This window comes from Hippocampus zosterae, chromosome 1 (genome assembly GCF_025434085.1).
Source record: "Hippocampus zosterae strain Florida chromosome 1, ASM2543408v3, whole genome shotgun sequence".
In the NCBI taxonomy this organism is placed as follows: domain Eukaryota; kingdom Metazoa; phylum Chordata; class Actinopteri; order Syngnathiformes; family Syngnathidae; genus Hippocampus; species Hippocampus zosterae.
This window is the reverse complement of record NC_067451.1, coordinates 4,726,631-4,748,038: the sequence shown is the minus strand read 5'-3', so window position 1 is coordinate 4,748,038 and position 21,408 is coordinate 4,726,631. Positions and strand designations below refer to the sequence as shown.

The 21,408-nt window shown below is 48.5% G+C and overlaps 4 protein-coding genes across 7 annotated transcripts in view; 2 read left to right on the top strand and 2 right to left on the bottom strand.

Moving 5' to 3' along the window:
• Positions 1-71: 71 nt before the first annotated feature.
• Positions 72-9,187, top strand: LOC127599959 (E3 ubiquitin-protein ligase TRIM7). 2 transcript variants are annotated; one of them, XM_052064240.1, is made up of 14 exons: positions 72-246; positions 1,190-1,331; positions 1,409-1,658; positions 2,692-2,897; positions 2,971-3,075; positions 3,236-3,325; positions 3,434-3,670; positions 5,248-5,395; positions 5,574-5,636; positions 6,397-6,423; positions 6,514-6,578; positions 6,647-6,757; positions 6,819-6,937; positions 8,747-9,187. In XM_052064240.1, exons 2-14 carry the CDS (start codon positions 1,191-1,193, stop codon positions 8,994-8,996), a joined length of 1,812 nt encoding a protein of 603 aa, XP_051920200.1. In that variant the 5' UTR covers positions 72-246; position 1,190; the 3' UTR covers positions 8,997-9,187. The 2 variants fall into 2 exon arrangements, with proteins under 2 accessions (XP_051920200.1, XP_051920194.1); XM_052064234.1 differs by having other exon boundaries at positions 3,236-3,331; positions 3,437-3,670.
• Positions 9,130-12,811, bottom strand: cmasa (cytidine monophosphate N-acetylneuraminic acid synthetase a). Of its 2 annotated transcripts, XR_007962230.1 has the most exons (9): positions 12,487-12,811; positions 10,998-11,140; positions 10,751-10,906; positions 10,549-10,682; positions 10,377-10,471; positions 10,140-10,311; positions 9,897-10,062; positions 9,345-9,828; positions 9,130-9,158 (listed from the first exon to the last, which is right to left on the bottom strand). XR_007962230.1 is itself a non-coding variant. In XM_052064353.1 (8 exons), exons 1-8 carry the CDS (start codon positions 12,708-12,710, stop codon positions 9,626-9,628), a joined length of 1,293 nt encoding a protein of 430 aa, XP_051920313.1. In that variant the 5' UTR covers positions 12,711-12,811; the 3' UTR covers positions 9,130-9,625. The 2 variants fall into 2 exon arrangements, 1 of the variants encoding a protein (XP_051920313.1); XM_052064353.1 differs by having other exon boundaries at positions 9,130-9,828.
• On the top strand, positions 12,239-21,103 carry ovol1a (ovo-like zinc finger 1a). Of its 2 annotated transcripts, XM_052064451.1 has the most exons (6): positions 12,239-12,339; positions 14,654-15,251; positions 19,263-19,492; positions 19,787-19,978; positions 20,073-20,217; positions 20,483-21,103. In XM_052064451.1, exons 2-6 carry the CDS (start codon positions 15,152-15,154, stop codon positions 20,806-20,808), a joined length of 993 nt encoding a protein of 330 aa, XP_051920411.1. In that variant the 5' UTR covers positions 12,239-12,339; positions 14,654-15,151; the 3' UTR covers positions 20,809-21,103. The 2 variants fall into 2 exon arrangements, with proteins under 2 accessions (XP_051920411.1, XP_051920412.1); XM_052064452.1 differs by lacking the exons at positions 12,239-12,339; positions 14,654-15,251 and adding an exon at positions 16,266-17,464.
• Positions 15,872-21,408, bottom strand: part of npy2rl (neuropeptide Y receptor Y2, like) — a 94,683-nt gene continuing 89,146 nt past the window's right edge. Inside the window, exon 7 of the mRNA XM_052064448.1 lies at positions 15,872-16,028. The gene's annotated coding sequence lies outside the window, so the exon portion shown is untranslated. The remainder of the gene's footprint in view (positions 16,029-21,408) is intronic.

Below are 21,408 nucleotides of genomic sequence, written 5' to 3'. Positions count from 1 at the left end.
TCGAAAGAAAAAGAACAGGAATTGTTTTGGCCAAAATAAGGTGGAAGGTGCCAGGTTCTCCCAACTCAACCAGTCCGGCCACATTTGAGCCGGGAAGCCGAGACTCGAGTGGGCGTGGCGGCAGGGGAAAATCACAGTCGTCGCACACCCTGATTTCTCACTTTTGTCGACGGGCTTCCAGAAGAGCCACCTAAACTACATCCTCGAGGGCCGCGTCGATGCCAAAGACCACCCCGTGAAAATCAGGTACACGCTCCGACCCTCAGTAAAGTGTCATAGAATAAAGTGGAAATGGAAATATACGCTTGTCGCTCGGAAACCGGTTCTCATGCGAAAGAGGAGAGCTGGGAGGGAGCCAACAGGAATTTCTCGTTGAAAATAAGGAACTGAACAAACCTTTTGTTTCACTTGAAGTCGCCTTTTGTGAACACTTGACAATTCCTAAAATCATTCATAATCACGTTCGTCTAGATTTTAAGCGATTCCCTGAAAGTTTATCGAAAATATATATCAACAAAATGGAGTCAAATTCTCAGGTACATTCATTCATCTTTTTTTTTAATTTTTTAAATATATTTTGTAGCTGGTGTAGTTAGTCATCACAAAATACATTTGATAGTGTGTGACTAGCTAGCCCCGCTATAACCGTGCCAAATATTTGTGACGTCACGGGACAATTTGTTGTCTTAGGCTAATTAGGTCATCTCGCAAACGGTGTTGTCTTGTTTGTCACCTTTTGAGCTGCTGACAAATGTAAACAAAACTTTATTTTGAATGGCGGTGACCGGGATGACAACGGCAGCACATTAAAATATGTGACTTTGTACAGAATGTCAACTTCTGGATGTGATTAAAATCTCACCCCGCTTCATTCCTAAAAAGCTTTGTTTCATCCTAATCAGATTGGAGCGGCGGTGTGTGTGTGTGTGTGTGTGTATGGGAACCTTTGCAGTTGCACACTTGACAATCGTCTGGGTTTAGAAGTTGAACGGTGATTTTCATTTGGATCGGTGATCGGTGAACTTGCTTCAAAATGCTGCTGCTCGTCTCTTGCCTGGAACACGTAGGAGGGAGCATAGAGCTCCATGGCCTACTTTCACAGGCTGCCAGTACTCCTTCGAATTAATTTTTAAGATTTCGCTCTTTGTCATTTGAGTGCGTCTGTGGTTATTTTGATATGTTTCTGCAGGATGTCCTTATATGGTAATCTGCTGTCAAGTGATCAGTTCCAGTGCTCAATCTGCTTGGACATCTTCAATAACCCGTCGTCAACGCCGTGCGGCCACAGCTTCTGCGTCACCTGCATCAATCAATATTGGGATGGGGCCAAGGTAAGATCCATGAGGTATCCCCCGAGCCACAAATCCCTCTGCCGTGCACTCAAGCCTGGACGTTGTGTCCTTCGCAGGTTTGTCAATGTCCTCTGTGCAAAAGGACCTTCCAGAAGCGTCCGGATCTCCAGATCAACCGGACCCTGCGCGAGATCACCGAGCAGTTCAGGTCCATGTCTGGGGGAGGTGCGGAAGGAGGAGGCGTGGCCAAAGAAAAGAAGGGAGTAAAAGGGCGACAGTGCGCCATGCCGAACGAATTGTTGGACGAACTGACGAGGAAGCTGCCTCGACCTCACGCCAGCATGCCAATCACCAGCGAAGACCAAGGTCAGTTGACGCTATTGAGTCCGCGTGACATAATTTACGAGTTCAAATATGTGTGTGACAATGGCCACACAAATATAACAATTTAGGTTGTAAATGTAAGTCAGAGGGCAGCCCGGTAGTCCAGTGGTTAGCACGTTGGCTTCACAGTGCAGAGGTACCGGGTTCGATTCCAGCTCCGGCCTCCCTGTGTGGAGTTTGCATGTTCTCCCCGGGCCTGCGTGGGTTTTCTCCGGGTGCTACGGTTCCCTCCCACATTCCAAAAACATGCGTGGCAGGCTGATTGAACACTCTAAATCAGGGGTGTCCAAACTTTTTGCCAAGGGGGCCAGATTTTATGTGGTAAAATGTCGGGGGGCCGACCTTGGCTGACATTCTTTACATTGAACAACAATATTGTTCAACAAATTTTAGTAAGCCAGTCTGTTTCACATTTCCATTTTTATTTTAAAAATAAATGAACAAGCAATACACATATCCACAACTGCAAGGATCATTTGAAATATGACATATCAGTCAATATAAACACGGAGTGATGTCTTGTTAACTCGTGAGTGATGCCCTCTAGTGTCTAAATGCTATTACTCATTTAGTGACTGCTATTACTCATTTAGCCACTAGAGGGAAGCAGTACTCTATGAAACATCACTCACCAGTCTACAAGACCTCAGTCAATGCAACACGTGTTCCATTGCGCCCAACCTGCGGGCCAGACGGCACTGATTTTATGACAGGGGCCGAGGGCCGGATGAAATTCGACCGCGGGCCGGATTTGGCCCGCAGGCCGGACTTTGGACATACCTGCTCTAAATTGTCCCTCGGTGTGAATGTGAGTGCGTTTCTGTGTGCCCTGCAATTGGCTGGCAACCGATTCAGGGTGTCCCCCGCCTACTGCCCGAAGACAGCTGGGATAGGCTCCAGCACCCCTCGCGACCCTAGTGAGGATCAAGCGGCTCGGAAGATGAATGAATGAATGAATGAATGTAAGTCAGAGCTTTTGATAGTATGTGGATCTGACAAATGTGTGACAATCAAGGTGGCGAACCCAGCCCCGGGAACCCTGTGGCCGCATCGTCCTCAGTCCCCGTTCAAAGTCCGCTCTCTACAATGATTGGCGCAGGCGGACCACCTCAAGTCCAACCACGCCCGGCCGAGTCGTACGGCCGAAGGAGGTTCACCGTGAGCGGGGCGGCGGACAGCCACAACATTCCTCTCTGCGACATTCACCACAGGGGGATCATGGTAGACCAACACGCTCGTTTGCACGCTTTGTGTCGACGGCGGCGACACCCTCATCCGCAGTCTTCGGTTTCAGATTTTCTGTCGGACCGACGGGGAGTGCATCTGTCCCGAGTGTGAGGCCGAGGTGCACCCTGATCACGACACAGTGACGGTGGAAGCGGCGTGGGTGGACAAGCAGGTGGGCGAACAAAACACACACTTTTCTTAGATGGTGCGTGTGGCCACGGAGAACTTCCTGGTTTGAAGAATGACCTTGGCGCACTTGGAGTTATTTCCAGGTGTTTGATTTTGGTCAAATTGTAGTTTGTGTGTGTGTGTGTGTGTGTGTGCTTACGCAGGTGCAGCTAAAAGAGATGGAGGCGCAGAACCAGGAGATGATCCAACAAAGACTCGTGAAGATCGAGGATATCCGCTCATCGGTATCCCAACTGGAGGTCCGTCAGCCACCCGCGCAGCTTTGCGTTCTTGCACCCGTTCCGCTGGAGGGAATTGTCCGTCTGTTTTGAGAAGTTTCGTTGGGGTATTTTGTGCGGGACCAGCTGGTGGTGGAGCGGGCGACGATGGGAAGCGTCTGCATGTTCTCGGCGCTGACGGCGGCCCTCGAGCGAGCGCAGGCGGAGCTGATGAACGTCATGCAGGCCAACCGGCAGACGGCGGCCAACCGGGCGGATGCTTTGATACGGCAGCTCGAACTGGAGGTGGAACAACTGCGGCGGCGGGAGAGCGTGCTCGCGCAACTCTCAACCACGGATGACCACCTACAGGGTGTTAAGGTGAACTATGTTACGCAGGGCTCCTTGAAATTCACGTCTTTATCCGAAAGACTCGCCCAGCATGTCTGCGAGTTTCAGGTTTGGAAATCGCTGTCATGACTAACGCTAACAGATAGATGGCGACGTTACATCGCATTGTATATGAGATCAGCACAGATTTTGAGTTGAAGATTAGGTGGTGAATTTTTGGCCAACATGTGTGAGTGTCGCAAGTTGTTTACTCGGATGCTCTCAGTGTTTTTCCGTTCACCTCTCCCCCGCTTCTCAGCTCGTCAGCCACGGCCAACTCACTAGCCTACTCTTTGGCCAGATTGTTGTTTTGCTTTCATGCAAGACTCTCCAGTATTGCAGTACTCCAGTATTTATATATTTTTGTGTAGGCGGCCCGGTGGTCAAGTGGGTACCGCGTCGACCTCACAGTGCAGAAGTGCAGGGCTCGATCCCGGCACCGGCTTCCCTGTGTGGAGTTTGCGTGTTCTCCCCATGCCTGCGTGGGTTTTGTCTGGGTGCTTCAGTTTCCTCCCGCGTTCCAAAAACATTCATGGCAGGCTTAATCGAACGCTCTAAATCACGGGTGTCAAAAACAAGGCCCGAGGGCCAGATCTGGCCCGCCACATCATTTTATGCGGCCCGCGAAGGCAAATCAAACATGGCAACTTCCATGATGCTTGCTAAAATCTCTACCAAAATTAAAAAATATCATATTTAATACATTAGAGACATATTGTAAGCATTTTCTTCTTGCCAAACACCTCATTACGGCAACTTAAACAATAATTGAATAAATCGTTATTCTTGACTTCTTCATATGATTTCAGTCAAAATGGCCCTCCAAGGGAAACGGTAACTAAAATGTGGCCCACGACAAAAACGGGTTTGACACCCATGCTCTAAATTGTCCCTAAGTGTGAGTGTGAGCAAGTTTTTAATGCAACCAACATGCACGTTCCTCGTGATGCAAAATTATCAATGTGCAGGAAGTTACTGACACGTGCCTTCTATTGTACCTCGTAGTTTTTCTAGTGCACCACAGTAGTTTACTAGTAAGGTTTAATGCAGGGGTCTCCAACGTGGTGCCCGCGAGCACCAGGTAGCCCGTGAGGACCACACCAGTAGCCCGCCAGTGCTAGGATTGTGATTTGCTCGTAGAAATTATGATTTAAAAATGCAAACATGGGCCGTATTATAGATTCTATAGCTACCTATTTAGCTATCTAACTAGCTAGCTACAGTATATATCTAGCTAGCTAATGTTCTAATATTATTAAATGTAATTTGTACAAATGTTATTTCAGACGCGTATCAATTTGGTAGCCCTTCACACAATCAGGACACATGAAGTAGCTCTCACTCTCAAAAAGTTTGGTGACCCCTGGTTTAATGTGTCCTAGTAAGCTAAAAAGGCTACTTGTTGTTTAAAAAAATGTTACTGGTAATGCGCAGTCATTCTACTAGTTCGCTCTCGTCGTTCTCCCGATGCGCCGCGTTGTCTTACTGATAAGGACAAAGAGCATGCTAGTACCTCCGGGTGAATATCAGGGCAATGTCAAAAATGATCCAACTTGATTCTGCCCCAGAATTTCGCCACGGTCACCGCTCCTCTACCCACCAACGATTGGTCGGGTGTTTCCATCACGTGCGATCTGGGGATCAACGCCATCTACAGGTCGCTGGCAGGCGAGGTGGAGAAGTTCCAGGAGCAGCTGAGGGGCATCATTGAGACGGGTGAGTCCACCTGCCTTTTTTTCCAGGTTGGGGATTTTGTCATGACAATGCTGCGGGTCTACCATCGCGTTTGTAACGCAATGGTGTGCCGCATGGAACTTAGGCAATTTCATTTAATTAGTCAGGAAACATCAATAATGTCGCTGTGTTCATCCGTTGATTAATTGAAACTCTTCAGGTTTCACTGAATCATCATCGTCAACATCATCACTGGAGACCAGCCCAGCGCGTCCACAGCCCAGTGAGTGTCGCACCGTATACGCCAGGGATGTCCAAAGTTTTTCCAGCGAAGGCCGCATACAGAAATAGAAGGACGTTTACGTTTCTGGTATGAGGGGTTTGATCACAAGAAAATGCTTACAATATGTCTCTAATGTATTAAATATGATAATTTAAAATTTTGGTAGAGATTTTAGCAAGCATCATGGAAGTGGACATGTTTGACTTGCTATCGCGAGCCGCATAAAATGATGTGGCGGGCCAGATCTGGCCCCCGGGCCTTGAGTTTGGCACCTTTGGTGTATATATATACTGTATATTCATTCATTCATTCATCTTCCGAGCCGCTTGATCCTCACTAGGGTCGCGGGGGGTGCTGGAGCCTATCCCAGCTGTCTTCGGGCAGTAGGCGGGGGACACCCTGAATCGGTTGCCAGCCAATCGCAGGGCACACATAAACGAACAACCATTCGCACTCACACTCACACCTAGGGACAATTTAGAGTGTTCAATCAGCCTGCCATGCATATTTTTGGAATGTGGGAGGAAACCGGAGCACCCGGAGAAAACCCACGCAAAAACCCACGCAAACCCCATGCAAACTGCACACAGGGAGGCCGGAGCTGGAATCGAACCCGGTACCTCTGCACTGTGAAGCCGACGTGCTAACCACTGGACTACCGGGCCGCCCTATATATATAAAAGACATATATATATACACACACACACACACACACACACACAAGCTCTTGTGGCGTCCTAACATGTCCGCTTCTCCCCAGGGATGAGAAGGGTGCAGGAGTTTGCAGGTAGGGTGACCAAGCGGTGCCGCATACGCACTCGATCACATGCAGCTCCTCACGTCTAACGTCCGCCTTTTCTTTTCCCACGGCCCGCAGTGGACGTCACACTGGACTGCAACACGGCCCACCCCAGACTGCTTGTGTCCGACGACATGAAGAGCGTGAGGCGTCAACGCCGTCTCCCCGAACGGGGTTTTGCCGCCTCACGTGGTTGTTCTGCTTTGTGCAGGTGCGATGCGGCGACCGACACCAGCTACTTCCGGACAACATCGAGCGGTTTGATCGCGTCGTGTGCGTCCTGGGGAGGGAGGCCATCACCTCTGGGCGACACTACTGGGAGGTAAGTCCGCACGTTCTCCGTCATGACGATTGGCGGCGTCTGAAAGCGTCCTCCTCGTCAGGTCCAAGTGGGCGGGAAGACGGACTGGGATCTGGGCGTGGCCAGACAATCCATCAACAGGAAAGGCAAGATTGACGTGACGCCAAATAATGGATACTGGTTCCTCAGCTTGAGAGACAAGTGAGTCACTTAAGTAAAGCTAATAAATAGATTGCTCACCCCCCCCCCCCCAAAACATGTTTTACATGTTGTGCTATCGAGGGAAATTTCAGGGTGAACCGAAAAAACACTCAGCTCAACTTTATTGATAGAGGACTTTCAAAACAACCACAGCTGCAGACAAAGTGCTGGACATGAAGTCAAGTATACAGTAATCCCTCGTTTATCGCGGTTATTGGGGACCAAAACCACCCGCGATAAACGAAAATCCGCGAAGTCGCGTCCAATCAACATAAACAGGTAAAAAAACGTGTTTTTTTTAAAGTCCGCAAATGGTCCGCGAGAAGCTGCAAAACAACAGCGAGTCACATAGAGCAACATATACAGTACTGTACTCCATGTATATGTAAAAAAAACTTTTTAAATATGTTTGAAAAAATCTGCAATGCACTGAACCTGCGATAAACGAACCGCGAAGTAGCGAGGGATCACTGTATTATACCGGTCAACAAGAAATTTCAATCAAAGTTGCCTTTGAGTCCGCAAATGTAATTTTGATGCTGATTTCAAAAATGTCTTTTCACCTCTATAAGCTTGCGCAATGCAAATTTTACAATTTATAGCTGTGAAATTTAAGAAAAAAAAATCCTCCTCTTTCTGAATCGAACGCTTAATTCCTGAATATTACGAAATACATGATGTATATTATTATTATTATGAAAATTTGACGTGCTACAGGAAAAAAAAAGGGTGATTCAGTCAGTGCAAAAAAAATCTCGAAAAGTTTACTTGTTCATTCATTCATTCATCTTCCGAGCCGCTTGATCCTCACTAGGGTCGCGGGGGGGGGGGGGGGGGGGGTGCTGGAGCCTATCCCAGCTGTCTTCGGGCAGCAGGCGGGGGACACCCTGAATTGGTTGCCAGCCAGTCACAGGGCACACAGAGACGAACAACCAACCACACTCACACCTAGGGACAATTTAGAGTGTTCCATCAGCCTGCCACGCATGTTTTTGGAATGTGGGAGGAAACCGGAGCACCCGGAGAAAACCCACGCAGGCCCGGGGAGAACATGCAAACTCCACACAGGGAGGTCGGAGCTGGAATCGAACCCGGTACCTCTGCACTGTGGAGCCGACGTGCTAACCACTGGACTACCGGGCCAAGTTTACTTGTATCTCTTTAAAAAAAACATTTCTTTTAAAAAGAAAAGATTTGTTGACCAGTCTTATTAACCAAATAGAAGCGTTGAAAATAACCTTGAAGATTGTCATGAGGAGTTTTAAAAAGCCTCCTCTTCCCTCTGTGGAAGTGATGTGCTTCAAGATTGAAAATCTGGCACAGGAACGGGTGAGAATTGTTTGGTTCCATTTGAGTAAAACCTGTTTTGTTAAAAATGGATCGCGCTCATGTTTTCGTACAAAAGGAAAACATCAGTCACGGTTGATTTGCGTGCAGATTCATTTCCTCCTCTCAAACCGCTTAGTCAGCTCTTTGTTTTATGCGTTGCGTCACCCGTGGCTCCACGGCTTTGAGAACACATTTGCTATTGCGGAGTCTAAGTCCTTCCTCCGACCATGCGTGGTGGCTCACAATGTTGCTTCCCGATTATGCCACCAGGGGTCCCATTCCCCCCACCCCCCATTCATCAATCTCTGGGTGTGAGTCGCCAACTAATTTTTTTTCCTGACAATTTTCCAATTCAGTCATGTTCTGCAGTGTTGAGTTCCCCGATAACTGTCAGTTTTGGTTCATCCTGAAATTCACCCCCCATTTTTGGGAGTGGGTAGCATACAACCGCTTTAAACAAACATCATGTCCCGCCCTCAGGAACAAGTACGCCTTTCGCACCGAACCGTCCACCGACGTCCACCTCAACCTCCGACCCAACAAGATTGGAATATTTGTCGACTTTGATCGAGGACAGGTTTCCTTCTACAACGTGGACGCCAAAATCCACATCTATACGTTCAACGACACGTTCACAGAGTGCATCTTCCCGTTCTTTAGCCCCTGCACCAACAGATCGGGAAAGAACGACGGGCCGCTCGTCATCACGCCAGTCGACATGTCGGAATGAACCAAATCGACAAGTCCCGTTCCGCCACCGCTGCCGCACTTGATTTCACGTTGATTCTTCTTCCATCGATTAAAACGGTGTCTTATTTCAAAGTCATTCATGCAAGCATTTGAAAAGAAAATTTACAACTTGATGATTGTAACTGAAATGATTTTTTTTTTACTGTTGCAAACAATTTTTAATTCCCTCAATTTTGTGAAATTACTGACTTTAATGCAGGGATTGTGGGGAGAGGGGGTGAGCTACTAGCTGCTAGCATTAGCATACTTAATCCTTCCTGACGGGCTTGAATAGGACACGCCCACAGTTGCTTCATAACTTCGACACCACAAAGTGATTTTTTTTTACTGTTGCAAACAATTTTTAATTCCCTCAATTTTGTGAAATTACTGACTTTAATGCAGGGATTGTGGGGAGAGGGGGTGAGCTACTAGCTGCTAGCATTAGCATACTTAATCCTTCCTGACGGGCTTGAATAGGACACGCCCACAGTTGCTTCATAACTTCGACACCACAAATTACAAAGCGGAGTGAAACTTGATTGTAACGCAGCCGCAACAAGCAAGCCTTGATTCAGTCTTTGATTCTAATCAGAAAGAAAAAAAAAAGTCAAGTTTCAGCATCTGGTGTCAGTTGATGCAGTCCTGCTTCAGTTGAGACTTGGCCTTGGCCTTCTGCATCAGAATGTGCTCGGCAAACTCCCGCACGACGCCGTTGCCGCCCACGCGGCGGCAGGTGTACTTGCAGGCGTTGATGGCCACCGTGGGCGCGTCGGCGGGCACGGCGCTCAAGCCGGCCAGGTTGAGGCAGTCCACATCCGGTGCGTCGTTACCTGACCGTAGACGGAAGGACGTCAGGGAGGGCGGCTTGGAAAACGGACAGAGAGCAGCCGCGCGTTACCCATGTATGCCACATCCTTCCAAACAAACTTCTTGGACTCCAACGCGGACGCCAAATCGTCGATGGGCTCGGCTCCCACCCGCATCACCTGGCATCCCGTCCGCTTGGCCAATTTGTCGGCCAACGTCTGCTCCACCGGGTCCTCGGAGGAGGTTAACAGCACCACCTGTGAAGGAGCGCGCTCGTCAAGTGGAGAAGAGCTTGCCGGGGAGGCTTGCTCGGCGGGGGCCGTGCGCAAACCACCTCCACGTCCTCTTTCTGCAGCATGCGGATGGCGGTGGTGTCTCGGCTGTTGATGGACATCATCTCGTCTCCGCCCGCAGACAGGTAGATCTTTCCGTCCGTTAAACATCCCGACACTTTGCAGAACATCAGGCGAACCATTTCCAGAGTCCCCCGGCCAAAGTAGCCGTACCTGCGAAACGGGCAGCGGAGTTGGACGTGCCTGATAATACGGGAAGTACTCGATTTGATTTTTACCTGAGGACCCTCTGCTCAGCGACAGGCCAGTCGATGTCGACGTCAATGTCCACGCTGTACTCCGGAAGCATCTCGTAGTAGGAGACCTTCCCACTCTGGACAACAGAGGTCTCGTTCAATCTCATAATTCCTTTGGAGGAGCCCCACGACACAGCAACTGTTCGGAGTTTACCTGCGGGTGCCCCTGCGCAATGAGCTCTCTGGTGTTAATGTAGAAGGAGCCGTTCTCACACAGCTCGCCATCCCAGTCCTGACGCCGAGGGCGGTTGGATGGGTCCAGGTTGAAGGCTTTGGTCAATTCACGACCTGAGGGGAGGAGCGGCACTTTTGAAAAGACAGCGGAAGGAGTGGCGCGGCGCGGAGGCTTCTCCTACTTCCTTTCTTGACCTCCTTCCAGCGGAACTGGTGCCTGCGGACCACCGAGAAGACAGAGTCGTAGTCATGCAGGGTGATCAACTCCAAGGCCTCCTTGAGGTGGAATGGGTGGAGACACGGCGACGTGGCCTGGATGTGGCACACGATGTCCACGTCTGCAAACAAAGAAAAACGTTCCTTTTCCGCAGAGCTTCTGCTCAATCGGGTGAGCGATGCTCAAAATATACCACGCCCGCCATTTCGTACGTGGATTGAGTCGGATAAACTCCTGCATGGTCTCCAGCGACGACGAAGAGTCTCTGGAGACTTCCGGACTCCGGCGGTGAACCTGGGCGCCCCAAGCCAAGGCCACCTCCTCGATCTTGTCGTGATCAGTTGACACCCAAACACTGTGTGCAAAATGTGAACAGACAAAAAAATAAAAATAAATAAATAGAAACCACAGGCGGCCCGGTAGTCCAGTGATCAGCACGCCGGCTTCACAGTGCAGAGGTACCGGGTTCGATTCCAGCTCCGGCCTCCCTGTGTGGAGTTTGCATGTTCTCCCCGGGCCTGCGTGGGTTTTCTCCGGGTGCTCCGGTTTCCTCCCACATTCCAAAAACATGCATGGCAGGCTGATTGAACACTCTAAATTGTCCCTAGGTGTGAGTGTGAGTGCGAATGGTTGTTTGTCTCTGTGTGCCCTGCGATTGGCTGGCAACCGATTCAGGGTGTCCCCCGCCTACTGCCCGGAGACAGCTGGGATAGGCTCCAGCACCCCCCGCGACCCTAGTGAGGGTCAAGCGGTTAGGAAGATGAATGAATGAATGAAATAAAAACCACAAGGGCAAGGCACAGCCACTTTATCCATATTGTTCATTTCATCCACAAGCTAAATCAATATGCTAAATCAAAAGTATTTACAAACAAGATTCGAAGACAAAGCAAAATAAACAAATAAATAATAGCTTTGTAAAATGACTAACAGAACATGATTTTTAGAAACCATAACTTTTAAAATGCTTTGAAAGGGCGTAGTTCATAAGCTGGACATCAAACCATTCACACATGAGGATGACTTCACTCCTGTTCCATGTCCATGCAGCATAACAGCCAAATGCTGCTTCACCATGTTTGCTTTTAATGCTATGCTCCACTAATTGACATGTGTTTGCAGACCTGAGAGCCCTAATGTGTTTGTATTTGAGAGGCATTTCTTTAACAAGGATCTAAAGCTTTCAGCGATTTATAGATCAGTAGCAGAGTTTTAAAATCTCTTCTACATCTGACTAGTAGCCAGTGGAACACCTTTAACTGGAGTATCATGTTCTGATCTTCCATGGAGCCTTTGCACCGAATGTCGTTACTATTCTGTCTATACTGCAAAATGCTAAAACACGAAAGCTCACGTAATATCTGCAAGGCTGCATGACTGGCATATTTCACTGTGGATGATAAGACCTTTTATTCAGTTGTCAGCAAGATAATCCTGCCCTTTGTTGTGACAGAAATGCCACCCAACCAACCTCCGATCAGCCTCACTGAAATTTTTTTTTGAAGCCCAACGCAACCGATGCTGTCTGCATCTGATCTCAAGTCGTTTGTTTGGGTATGCACACACAGACACACACAAAGGCTGAAACGACCAAGAGAGCGAGGCTTTAGTTTTTCGTTCGGTTGTCAAGTCACGGGGGCTGCAAAGCATGCCGGAAAGCGCGCAGCTTAACCATCGCAACAATATATCAGGTGGGCGTACCTGTCAAACAGTTCAGAGTCCACCGCTGCTCTGATGACCCATCCAATGAGCGGCACCCCGGCCAGCATCTTGATGTTCTTCAGGGGGATCCCTTTGCTTCCGCCCCTCGCCAGGACGAGTGCGGCGATGTGTCGTTTCCCGCTTCCCGCCTTGCTCAACTTGCCACCGGCCCCCTCACCGCTGGCCATCTCTTCGCCGGCCATAAATCGCTTCCGCGACGACATAATGGGTAAGAGCAGAAAGTTGAGTCGATACGGAGCAACAGAGAAAGTCTGAGAAGGGCGTTTGCGGACTGACACTTCCGGGTTGGGTCCTTCTTCGGCGCTCCTGATACAGAAATGCTCCTTGTCGCTCCCTGTTGGTCAGTTATAGTAAAGCATGTTTGGAATTCAGATGAACGACATTACGTGGGATGTTTGTTTGTGTGTTTGGTTGGTTGTATAAACCCGACCATTAATTCATCCAACCTTCTTGGTCAAAAGGGACATAACTTTTGGCCAAGAGGCGGCGTACAAAACACAAAAAGACAAGAGACAACTTATGGAGTGGACGTCAGGACACATGTCAACAGACTGTCACTGTTCGTCACTAAGTACAACAGTCTCTTTCATAAACATACACACTGACAGGTATGCTACCTGACCAGTATTTCCTCCTATCATGGAGGAATTATGCTCAAATGAAATAGAGTACATGCATGCAAGTTGTCGCTCACAGTTGACTCTCTCATCCAAAAAGTTGAATGTGTGTAGTTGTCAACTAGAAAAGCGTGTCCATGTTGGGCAAAACCAGTGAAAGAGAAGAGGTTGACGGTGATGGAGATGTGGAGGAAGTCCCCGTGCTCTGAAGGCCCAAACTCCTCGGACCGCCCGGGCAGCATACCACACACCCATCAGCCTCTCCTTACGTGACGCATGTACACAGAAGCCGTTAAAAGCATTGCAGCTTGTGTGAGCATTTAGCCCAATACAGTATTGTGCAGTGCCAAACATTCCATGTAGTCCCCCCCACCCCCAACCCCACCCCACAGTAATTGTAAAACATCAATTAACGTAGGTGAAACGGGGATAGACACGAATAGTGCAGATACCATTGACTCAAGTGAGAATTTCATGTAGCAAATCTGAGAGTACAAGTCTTGTTAGTCAACACTGTGGCAACATTTACGTGTGTGACCTCACCTCACCTCTTCCATGCTTTGAGACATAAGAGGCATGCTATTTGTTTTTGCTTGTATTTTTTTAAGTTAGTTTACCTTGCGTTTTTAGCTTCCTTTTTGTTATTTGAATTTACTTAATTCAACCATGCGCATTGGTTGCACATGATTAAAACGTGAGGCAAAGAGGGCAGAATTATTTTACACATTTTAATCTGGTGTATTTACAGCTTCATTTTTTTTTCTTATGAGCTAGCCACGGCCATTGTTTTTTTTTTTGTTGCTTTTTTTGCCACTCGGCAAAATATGCATTTTTGAATGTTTAGCTTTTATATATATATTTTAGCTTGAAAAAAAGATGTAAAAAAAAGTAATTTGAATTCTCTTAATTCAACTGTATTTATAGAGCACTTTCAAACAACATCAGTTGCACATGATGAAAACGTGCTATTATTCCGTTAATTTGGAAGCCGCGAGGGTTGAACTCTTTACCGCATTTTAACCTCGTGCAACCGACAAACAAGTCTTTTTAGTGTCATTTTAAGTTCCATCCATCCGTTTTCTGAACCACGTAATCCTCACTAGGGTCGCGGGGAGTGCTGGAGCCTATCCCAGCCGTCTTCGGGCAGTAGGCGGGGGACACCCTGGATCAGTTGCCAGCCAATCGCAGGGAACACAGAGACGAACAACCATCCACGCTCACATTCACACCTAGGGACAATTTAGAGCGTCCAATCAGCCTACCTTGCATGTTTTTGGAATGTGGGAGGAAACCGGAGCACCCGGAGAAAACCCACGCAGGCCCGAGGAGAACATGCAAACTCCACACAGGGAGGCCGGAGCTGGAATCGAACCCGGTACCTCCGCACTGTGAAGCCGACGTGCTAACCACTGGGCTACCGGGCCGCCCTCATTTTAAGTTTCTTTTTTTTTTGTGAGATACTCTTGCCCCTTCTTTTATGTTTTTTTTTCTTTCTGTCCACTATCGTGAGCAGCGGGCCCATTTTTCAGCGCGATGGAGATTTGTGACGGTGACGCGAGCGTGTTCATTTGCAGCCCTCCTTCGCTGAACAGTGGAAAAGGCGGGCGAACCGGTCGAGCAGGTAAACTGAGGCCTCCGCCCCGAAGAGAGCGACTCCCTTCTCTCTGCTTCTTCTTTTTCTTCCTCTCCTTGTCACCGTTATTTCTGAGGCGCATGCGCGCTGCCGTCGCTCGCCCCGCTCTCAAAGCGACTACCTGCGCTGCCGTGCGTGGCCGTACCGCTCGATCCGCCAAAAGTTATCGCGACCCGGGGGCTGCTCGCGTGTGCGTGGACAATCGTCGTCGCATACACCCCCCCCCCCACCCCCCTCTCCCTCCGCGCGGGGAATAACGGACTTTAGCTCAGGTGGACTCCTCACCTGCGTGCTACTTGGCGGAGGGAGAAAAAACTCAGGTGTGCGCAGGCGGAGGGACAAGAAAAGAAGACGAAAGGAAGAAGAAGAAAGAAAGAAAAGAGTTGGACTCAACATGCCCCGAGCCTTCCTGGTGAAGAAGGCCAACGTTTCTCCGGGCAAGCGGAACTGGAGCGAGGTGGCGGACCACGAGCGAGGAGACGTTTACATCCCAGGTGAGAGCACGCTAGCCGGGCTGGGAGCTCTCCGGTTCCGCCTGCTCGCGGGTCCCGACCTACTAAGGGGGGCGGGGGGGGGGGGGGGGGGGGGGGGGCACCGTTGTAACGGGACCGAGCGGCCGAGTAACGGGTTCAAAGCAAATGGCAAAAGACTGATCGAACTCCTCTTGTTCATGTAAACACCGAAATGTATTTCCGAAAAGTAAAAAAAAAAAAAATACCATTCCATACCTGTTTTGAAAACTTGGGGGTTAGGGGTGGGGGGCATTTCTCCACCAATTAGTTGTAATAACGTGATCGATCACCGAGGTGGGAGGAACACTGGCCAATCAAAACAATGTCTTTCCTAACATTCGCTGACATCAAAGGCAAAAATGATCAATTAGTTCTTGACAACCACTGGGGAAAAAATGCATCTTAACTCTCCCTCATTTTTTTTTTTTAAACGATACAATTTTTGAACATGCACCTCAAGCTGGTGGTTTTGCAGGCTGGGACCAGACAGAACACATTAATTACAATACTACGTTAAAAAAATCTCTTAAATGAGGATGGGGATTAGGGCTATCTTTCTTCTTCAAATCTATTTATATATATATATATTATTCATTCATTCATTCATCTTCCTAACCGCTTGATCCTCACTAGGGTCGCGGGGGGTGCTGGAGCCTATCCCAGCTGTCTCCGGGCAGTAGGCGGGGGACACCCTGAATCGGTTGCCAGCCAATCGCAGGGCACACAGAGACGAACAACCATTCGCACTCACACTCACACCTAGGAACAATTTGAAGTGTTCAATCAGCCTGCCACGCATGTTTTTTGGAATGTGGGAGGAAACCGGAGCACCCGGAGAAAACCCACGCAGGCCCGGGGAGAACATGTAAACTCCACACAGGGAGCCCGGAGCTGGAATCGAACCCGGTACCTCCACACTGTGAAGCCGACGTGCTAACCACTGGACTACCGGGCCGCCATATATATATTATATATACTATATATACTATATATGAGTTTTTTTTACGTAGGGTTTGGGGAAAAAAGTCATGATCTGTCAAAAGTACATGTAACTGCAAATGTGAGTAAAAGTAAAAAGCGGTCAAAACGTCACTTTAAAAAAATATCATCATACAGTTTGTTTACTTACAAAGAATTTGTACTTCCTTAATTCCCACCACACAGCGGGAAACAAAATCCAGGCGTCTGTTATCCCTGCTGAAAACATTAATAACAAATTTTAAAAATTGATACTTTTGACCCCCCGCCCCAATCCCCATTGCTGTTGCTTTGTCCCCCTGCTCCCTCTCCACACACCAACTTTACATTGAAGCGCACCCCCTCAAGACAACAATCCCCATTGTTGCGTTTGACTGTCAACATCAGATAACAAATAACAGACGACACCCATCACTTTTGTCATCATTGCTCTGCGTGGATCACAACTACTAGTGTGGGATCTTATTGTGCAGGGTGGGCAAAAAGAAGTGGTACTCTTCTCAAAAAAACTTTTTTTTTTTTAATTTGAGGGAAGGAAGGCAGAAAAGCAAGTGTAAGGCTAAACAATGAATCACATTGACAAAGAATACACTTTTCAAATGTGAACAGCTGCAATTTGGAAATAGGAAATAAAAGGGGCTTTATGTTTTCATCTGTGTATATTTCATTTATTTATTAGTGTCTGGATAAGATGCATGCATAAGAAATGCGGTGCAAATCTTTACAAATCATCGTTTCAGAAAACATGAAAAGTATAGGCGATGACACAGCCGCGCATTTGTTTGCGCGATTGTTGTCATCTGATTTATGACTAACTGACTTGTGTTACGCCACGCGTTTCTTTGGTTCAAGTTGTCGTCGTGAATGCTTAAAAGACTCCAAGTGCTCGGTCGGTTAACAACTGTAATTGCATCGAATTCGAGACCTAAACTTGTTTGGTTGCCTTTCTTTTAGCGGAAGCCGAACTTATCAAGCTAAAATGCATCAATGTATTTGTTGGAAAAAAAAAATCCATGTGAAGAGGACATTGAAAAAAATAATCACCTATTAAATCTCACTTGCAGGATTGAGGGTGGGGCGGGGGGATGTCATTCAGTTGTTTTTCAAAATTGGTCAGCCCTTGTAAGCAGTAGAAGGAAGGAGGATGTATGAATAATTTTCTGCACACTCAAAGCTGATTCCACCAAGCCCAACAAACGGTCTCCACCAGACTTGTGGTATGTGCCGTTACTTGCTCTACCTGCCCGACCCGTGTAGGTTTAAATGTGTGCCTGCGTGCAAAGTTCCAAAATCACCCGGAGTGTTTTTAACTTGACCGTCTCCAGCATTTTTTCTTTTTCTAAATTCACCAAAAATCCTCTTCATGTCACTGAGCAGCATGTTGTTTTGAAGGATATAACTTTACGTCCAATCTAATCGCTTTTTTGAATCCTCAACAACAGCGCTTTGAACTTTTGAGCTTTCTACCGCCTTTATTACCATTTCATCTTACTGTTTATTGTGTATGTTAAATCGCTCCATGTACAGCACTTTGTATGCAGCGATGGCTGTTTGAAAGTGTTCTAGAAATACTGTTGACTTGACTTGACTTGACACTGACATTTCACGTTTAGCCTCACTTTAAGCTAACATGCTAAGATAGGCATCCTGGGCATTGTTACTTCCCGTGACTGTTATGCTTCGGTACGTACATTCATTCATTCATTCATCTTCCGAGCCGCTTGATCCTCACTAGGGTCGCGGGGGGTGCTGGAGCCTATCCCAGCTGTCTTCGGGCAGTAGGCGGGGGACACCTTGAATCGGTTGCCAGCCAATCGCAGGGCACACAGAAACGAACAACAATTCGCACTCACACTCACAACTAGGGACAATTTAGAGCGTCCAATCAGCCTGCCACGCATGTTTTTGGAATGTGGGAGGAAACCGGAGCACCCGGAGAAAACCCACGCAGGCCCGGGGAGAACATGCAAACTCCACACAGGGAGACCGGAGCTGGAATCGAACCCGGTACCTCTGCACTGTGAAGCCGACGTGCTAACCACTGGACTACCGGGCCATTTTTTTGTCGAAATCTCTCCATTCGTCTATTTTCCTTGACGCTGACGTTTCGCTGTTATGACTCATGATAATCTAACATGCTAACCCGAGTATTTTATATAAAAGTGAGTGGCTTCCTCGTCGGAATCTCACCTCCACTGCCTCTGGTGGACAAAGCGTGTAACAACAAAACATAATTAACATGTTAGGTTATTTTGATAGACACAAGTGTGTGTGTCTGTGTGTGTGTGTGTGTCTTATGCTTCCTCCACAAGGTTAATGTTTATTGGACGCCAGGAGTTATAACGGACCCTGCAGACGCTATACACCTTGAGCAAACACACCCACACAAACACACGCACACACGCACAGGCACACACACACACACACACACATGACCAGACTCTCCCATCTGAACGAGCTTGAATGACATGAAAATATGAAGTGCGAATTATGCTAACAAGTCACGTCAAGTTTTCCCTCTTCTCTCTTACTTACCGACCCCCACCCCAACACCACCAGCGCTACATGCGCGCACACACACGCGCATTCATTCTTTGGCAAAGGGGGCGGGCTGAGCAAACAATAAGATGAGATTAAATATCCAGCCCGCAGCAGTCACCACGGAAACTATCGGCACTCATTACTAAGATGTTTAAGCGCTCAATGTCACCACTTCCAGATTGTGACGTGACACAAATAGGCGAGCTCCCCACCCACAAGGCCCCCTTAGTCGACAATAGCTGCAGAGCACACCATTTGCATCGCTTATTTGCATTTCACTTTGGGTTTTGTGTGGGCACACACACACACACACACACTAAGATGAAAGGAGCTGGTCTTGCAGGCCTGTCTGGTCAGACGGGTCCAACACGGTTTCCTCGTAGTGTCTACTCATAAGTTACCGTTCAAAGCTTCTGCTTCAAAAAAGATGATAACTAACGTCCACTCCCCCCCCCAAAAAAAATCTTTGTTCAGTCTCCATCTTCCCGCCGTCCGTCATGATCATCGAGGACAAAGCGAGTCCGGCGGAGGTGGCGCCGCTCTGCTTGGCCAAGCAGTCGCTGCCCGAGCGTCAGGAATACGCCGAGCTACCGTCCTGCACGGCGCTGGGCCGGCCACTGAGTCCGGCGGCCCACCCGGATGAGAGGCCGGAGGCCTTGAGGAAGTCGCAGGGTGCCCTGGTGTTTGTCCGCTCCAAAATAAAGGTGAGGAGGCTCGGCTCGCTTTCATTTCTCCAGAATAGGTTGCCGATCAGATCGGTGTGGTTTGGTGCGTTTTTGGGCCTTGTTGGGATCAACTCAACTTTACATGGTTTACCTTTCGAGCTTGACCTGTTCTGAGCAACCAATCAGAGCTTGGAATTTTTTTTTTTTTACAATTGTGGGCCAGCTAGCTGGCCCTGTGAGGTGATTGATTGAAGAGAAAAGAGGCAAAATGAAAGAGATGAGGCTCTGATAGACCAGTACGGACACAAAGTAACTTCTTTGTTTCCCATTTAGGTGACCACCGGCGAATTGCTGTCCGACCCCGACCTTCATCTTACAACCTTGAACCCGCTGATGCTGCCGCACGCCGCCGAGACACCCGTTGCCGTGACCACAGTGTCCACCCCTACCGGGTTTGCCTCCTCGGTTGTACGATCGCCGAGTCAGACCTCCGTGAGCGGGACGGCTCCGCCTTACGCATGTCAGGTAACCCCAGGACCACCTTCTTGGGTGCGGAGCTTTTATGGGGTGGATGGGACGCTGGTCTTCATCTGAACGTCCGTCTTTTGTCTGAGTTTAGCTTTGCCACAAGACGTTCCAGTACCAGCGCATGTTAAACAGACACATGAAGTGTCACAACGAGACCAAGCGCCACCCGTGCAGCTTCTGCGGTAAAGGATTCAACGATACCTTTGACCTCAAGAGACATGTGCGCACGCACACAGGTATGTCACATGGGCACAAGATAAAGTCCTCTTAAGGTCCAGATACTAGGATGACAATTCAGCGCTTACGTAGAATGGGGCCGAAAATGGCAATAGTAGTGGTAAAAATGTGCCTAGTTGGACACAAGCGTTCGTCTCGGAGCACCACATCATTTTTCTAGTACGGACAAGCAGATTCCTGATACACGGACCTCAAGATGGATATCGAGGATATTCCAAAGAGCTTTCCATTCGCGCCAAGATGTTGACGTCTTTATCCGCGCAGGAGTGCGGCCGTACAAGTGTGAGCTGTGCGACAAGGCCTTCACGCAGCGCTGCTCGCTGGAGTCCCACATGAAGAAGATCCACAGCGTGACGCTGCAGTACGCCTACAAGGAGCGCCGCAACAAGCTCTACGTGTGCGAGGAGTGCGGACACACGGCGGCCACCCAGGACGAGCTGCTGCTGCACCTGCACTCCATGCACCCCGACAGTGCCCTCTTGAAGGGCAAGGGGGCACGGCGGGGGGTTGGGGGAGGGGACGGCGAGTCCACACCAGGCTCCCCGCAAGGAGCCGATAGTGACGACACCACCGGATCAGCAGGCCAGTGATGTGAGGACAAGGAGCCAAAAGGACTCATTGCAATGTGTGTGTGTGTGTGTGTGTGTGCGTGTGTGTGTGCGCGTGTGCGCGCACGTGTGCATTATGTATAATATGCGTATGAAAAGCACAACAAGCAGTTTGATTTCTCCATGGGATTCGCCTGGGATTACCTATAAACATATTTTTACACTTTTTTACTGCATGTGAATATGACCCGCGGGACTTATTATAAGGCAACTTAAGAATTTTCTATGAAAAAAAAAAACTTTATTGATTAAAAGGGACATTTAAATGAAATCACAATGCAGTTCTCTTGGTGTTTGTTGTATTCATCAAGCGGCTCTGCAAACTTGCCACTTGCAAAGCAGAGACGCGGATCACGTGACCGAACTGGATGAGAGGGTGCGGTCGGATTCCTGGTCTCTTGTCAGATCTTGTTGGAGGAATCCAGCAACCGCCTTCTTAGCTTGAGGATATGTGAAGGAGGACGCATGGGTAACGGTATGGACATTCCTCATGGGCCAATCGCAACAGGGTAACTGTCAGGAAAACTCAATCACATATAATGTGAAATGGCTCACAAATCAAATACGTGATCGTGGTCACAA

Bases quoted from the DNA above. Each gene is read 5' to 3' on its own strand.
- LOC127599959 (XM_052064234.1), top strand. From the start codon at position 1,191: ATGTCCTTATATGGTAATCTGCTGTCAAGTGATCAGTTCCAGTGCTCA. The intron at 3,332-3,436 runs GTCCGTCAGCCA...GTGCGGGACCAG, and splicing joins CATCGGTATCCCAACTGGAG to CTGGTGGTGGAGCGGGCGAC. The intron at 5,637-6,396 runs GTGAGTGTCGCA...GCTTCTCCCCAG, and splicing joins CCCAGCGCGTCCACAGCCCA to GGATGAGAAGGGTGCAGGAG.
- cmasa (XM_052064353.1), bottom strand. From the start codon at position 12,710: ATGTCGTCGCGGAAGCGATTTATGGCCGGCGAAGAGATGGCCAGCGGT. The intron at 10,907-10,997 runs GTACGAAATGGC...CTTTGTTTGCAG, and splicing joins GTTTATCCGACTCAATCCAC to ACGTGGACATCGTGTGCCAC. The intron at 10,312-10,376 runs GTAAAAATCAAA...CCCGTTTCGCAG, and splicing joins GCTGAGCAGAGGGTCCTCAG to GTACGGCTACTTTGGCCGGG.
- ovol1a (XM_052064451.1), top strand. From the start codon at position 15,152: ATGCCCCGAGCCTTCCTGGTGAAGAAGGCCAACGTTTCTCCGGGCAAG. The intron at 19,979-20,072 runs GTAACCCCAGGA...GTCTGAGTTTAG, and splicing joins CTCCGCCTTACGCATGTCAG to CTTTGCCACAAGACGTTCCA. The intron at 20,218-20,482 runs GTATGTCACATG...TTATCCGCGCAG, and splicing joins ACATGTGCGCACGCACACAG to GAGTGCGGCCGTACAAGTGT.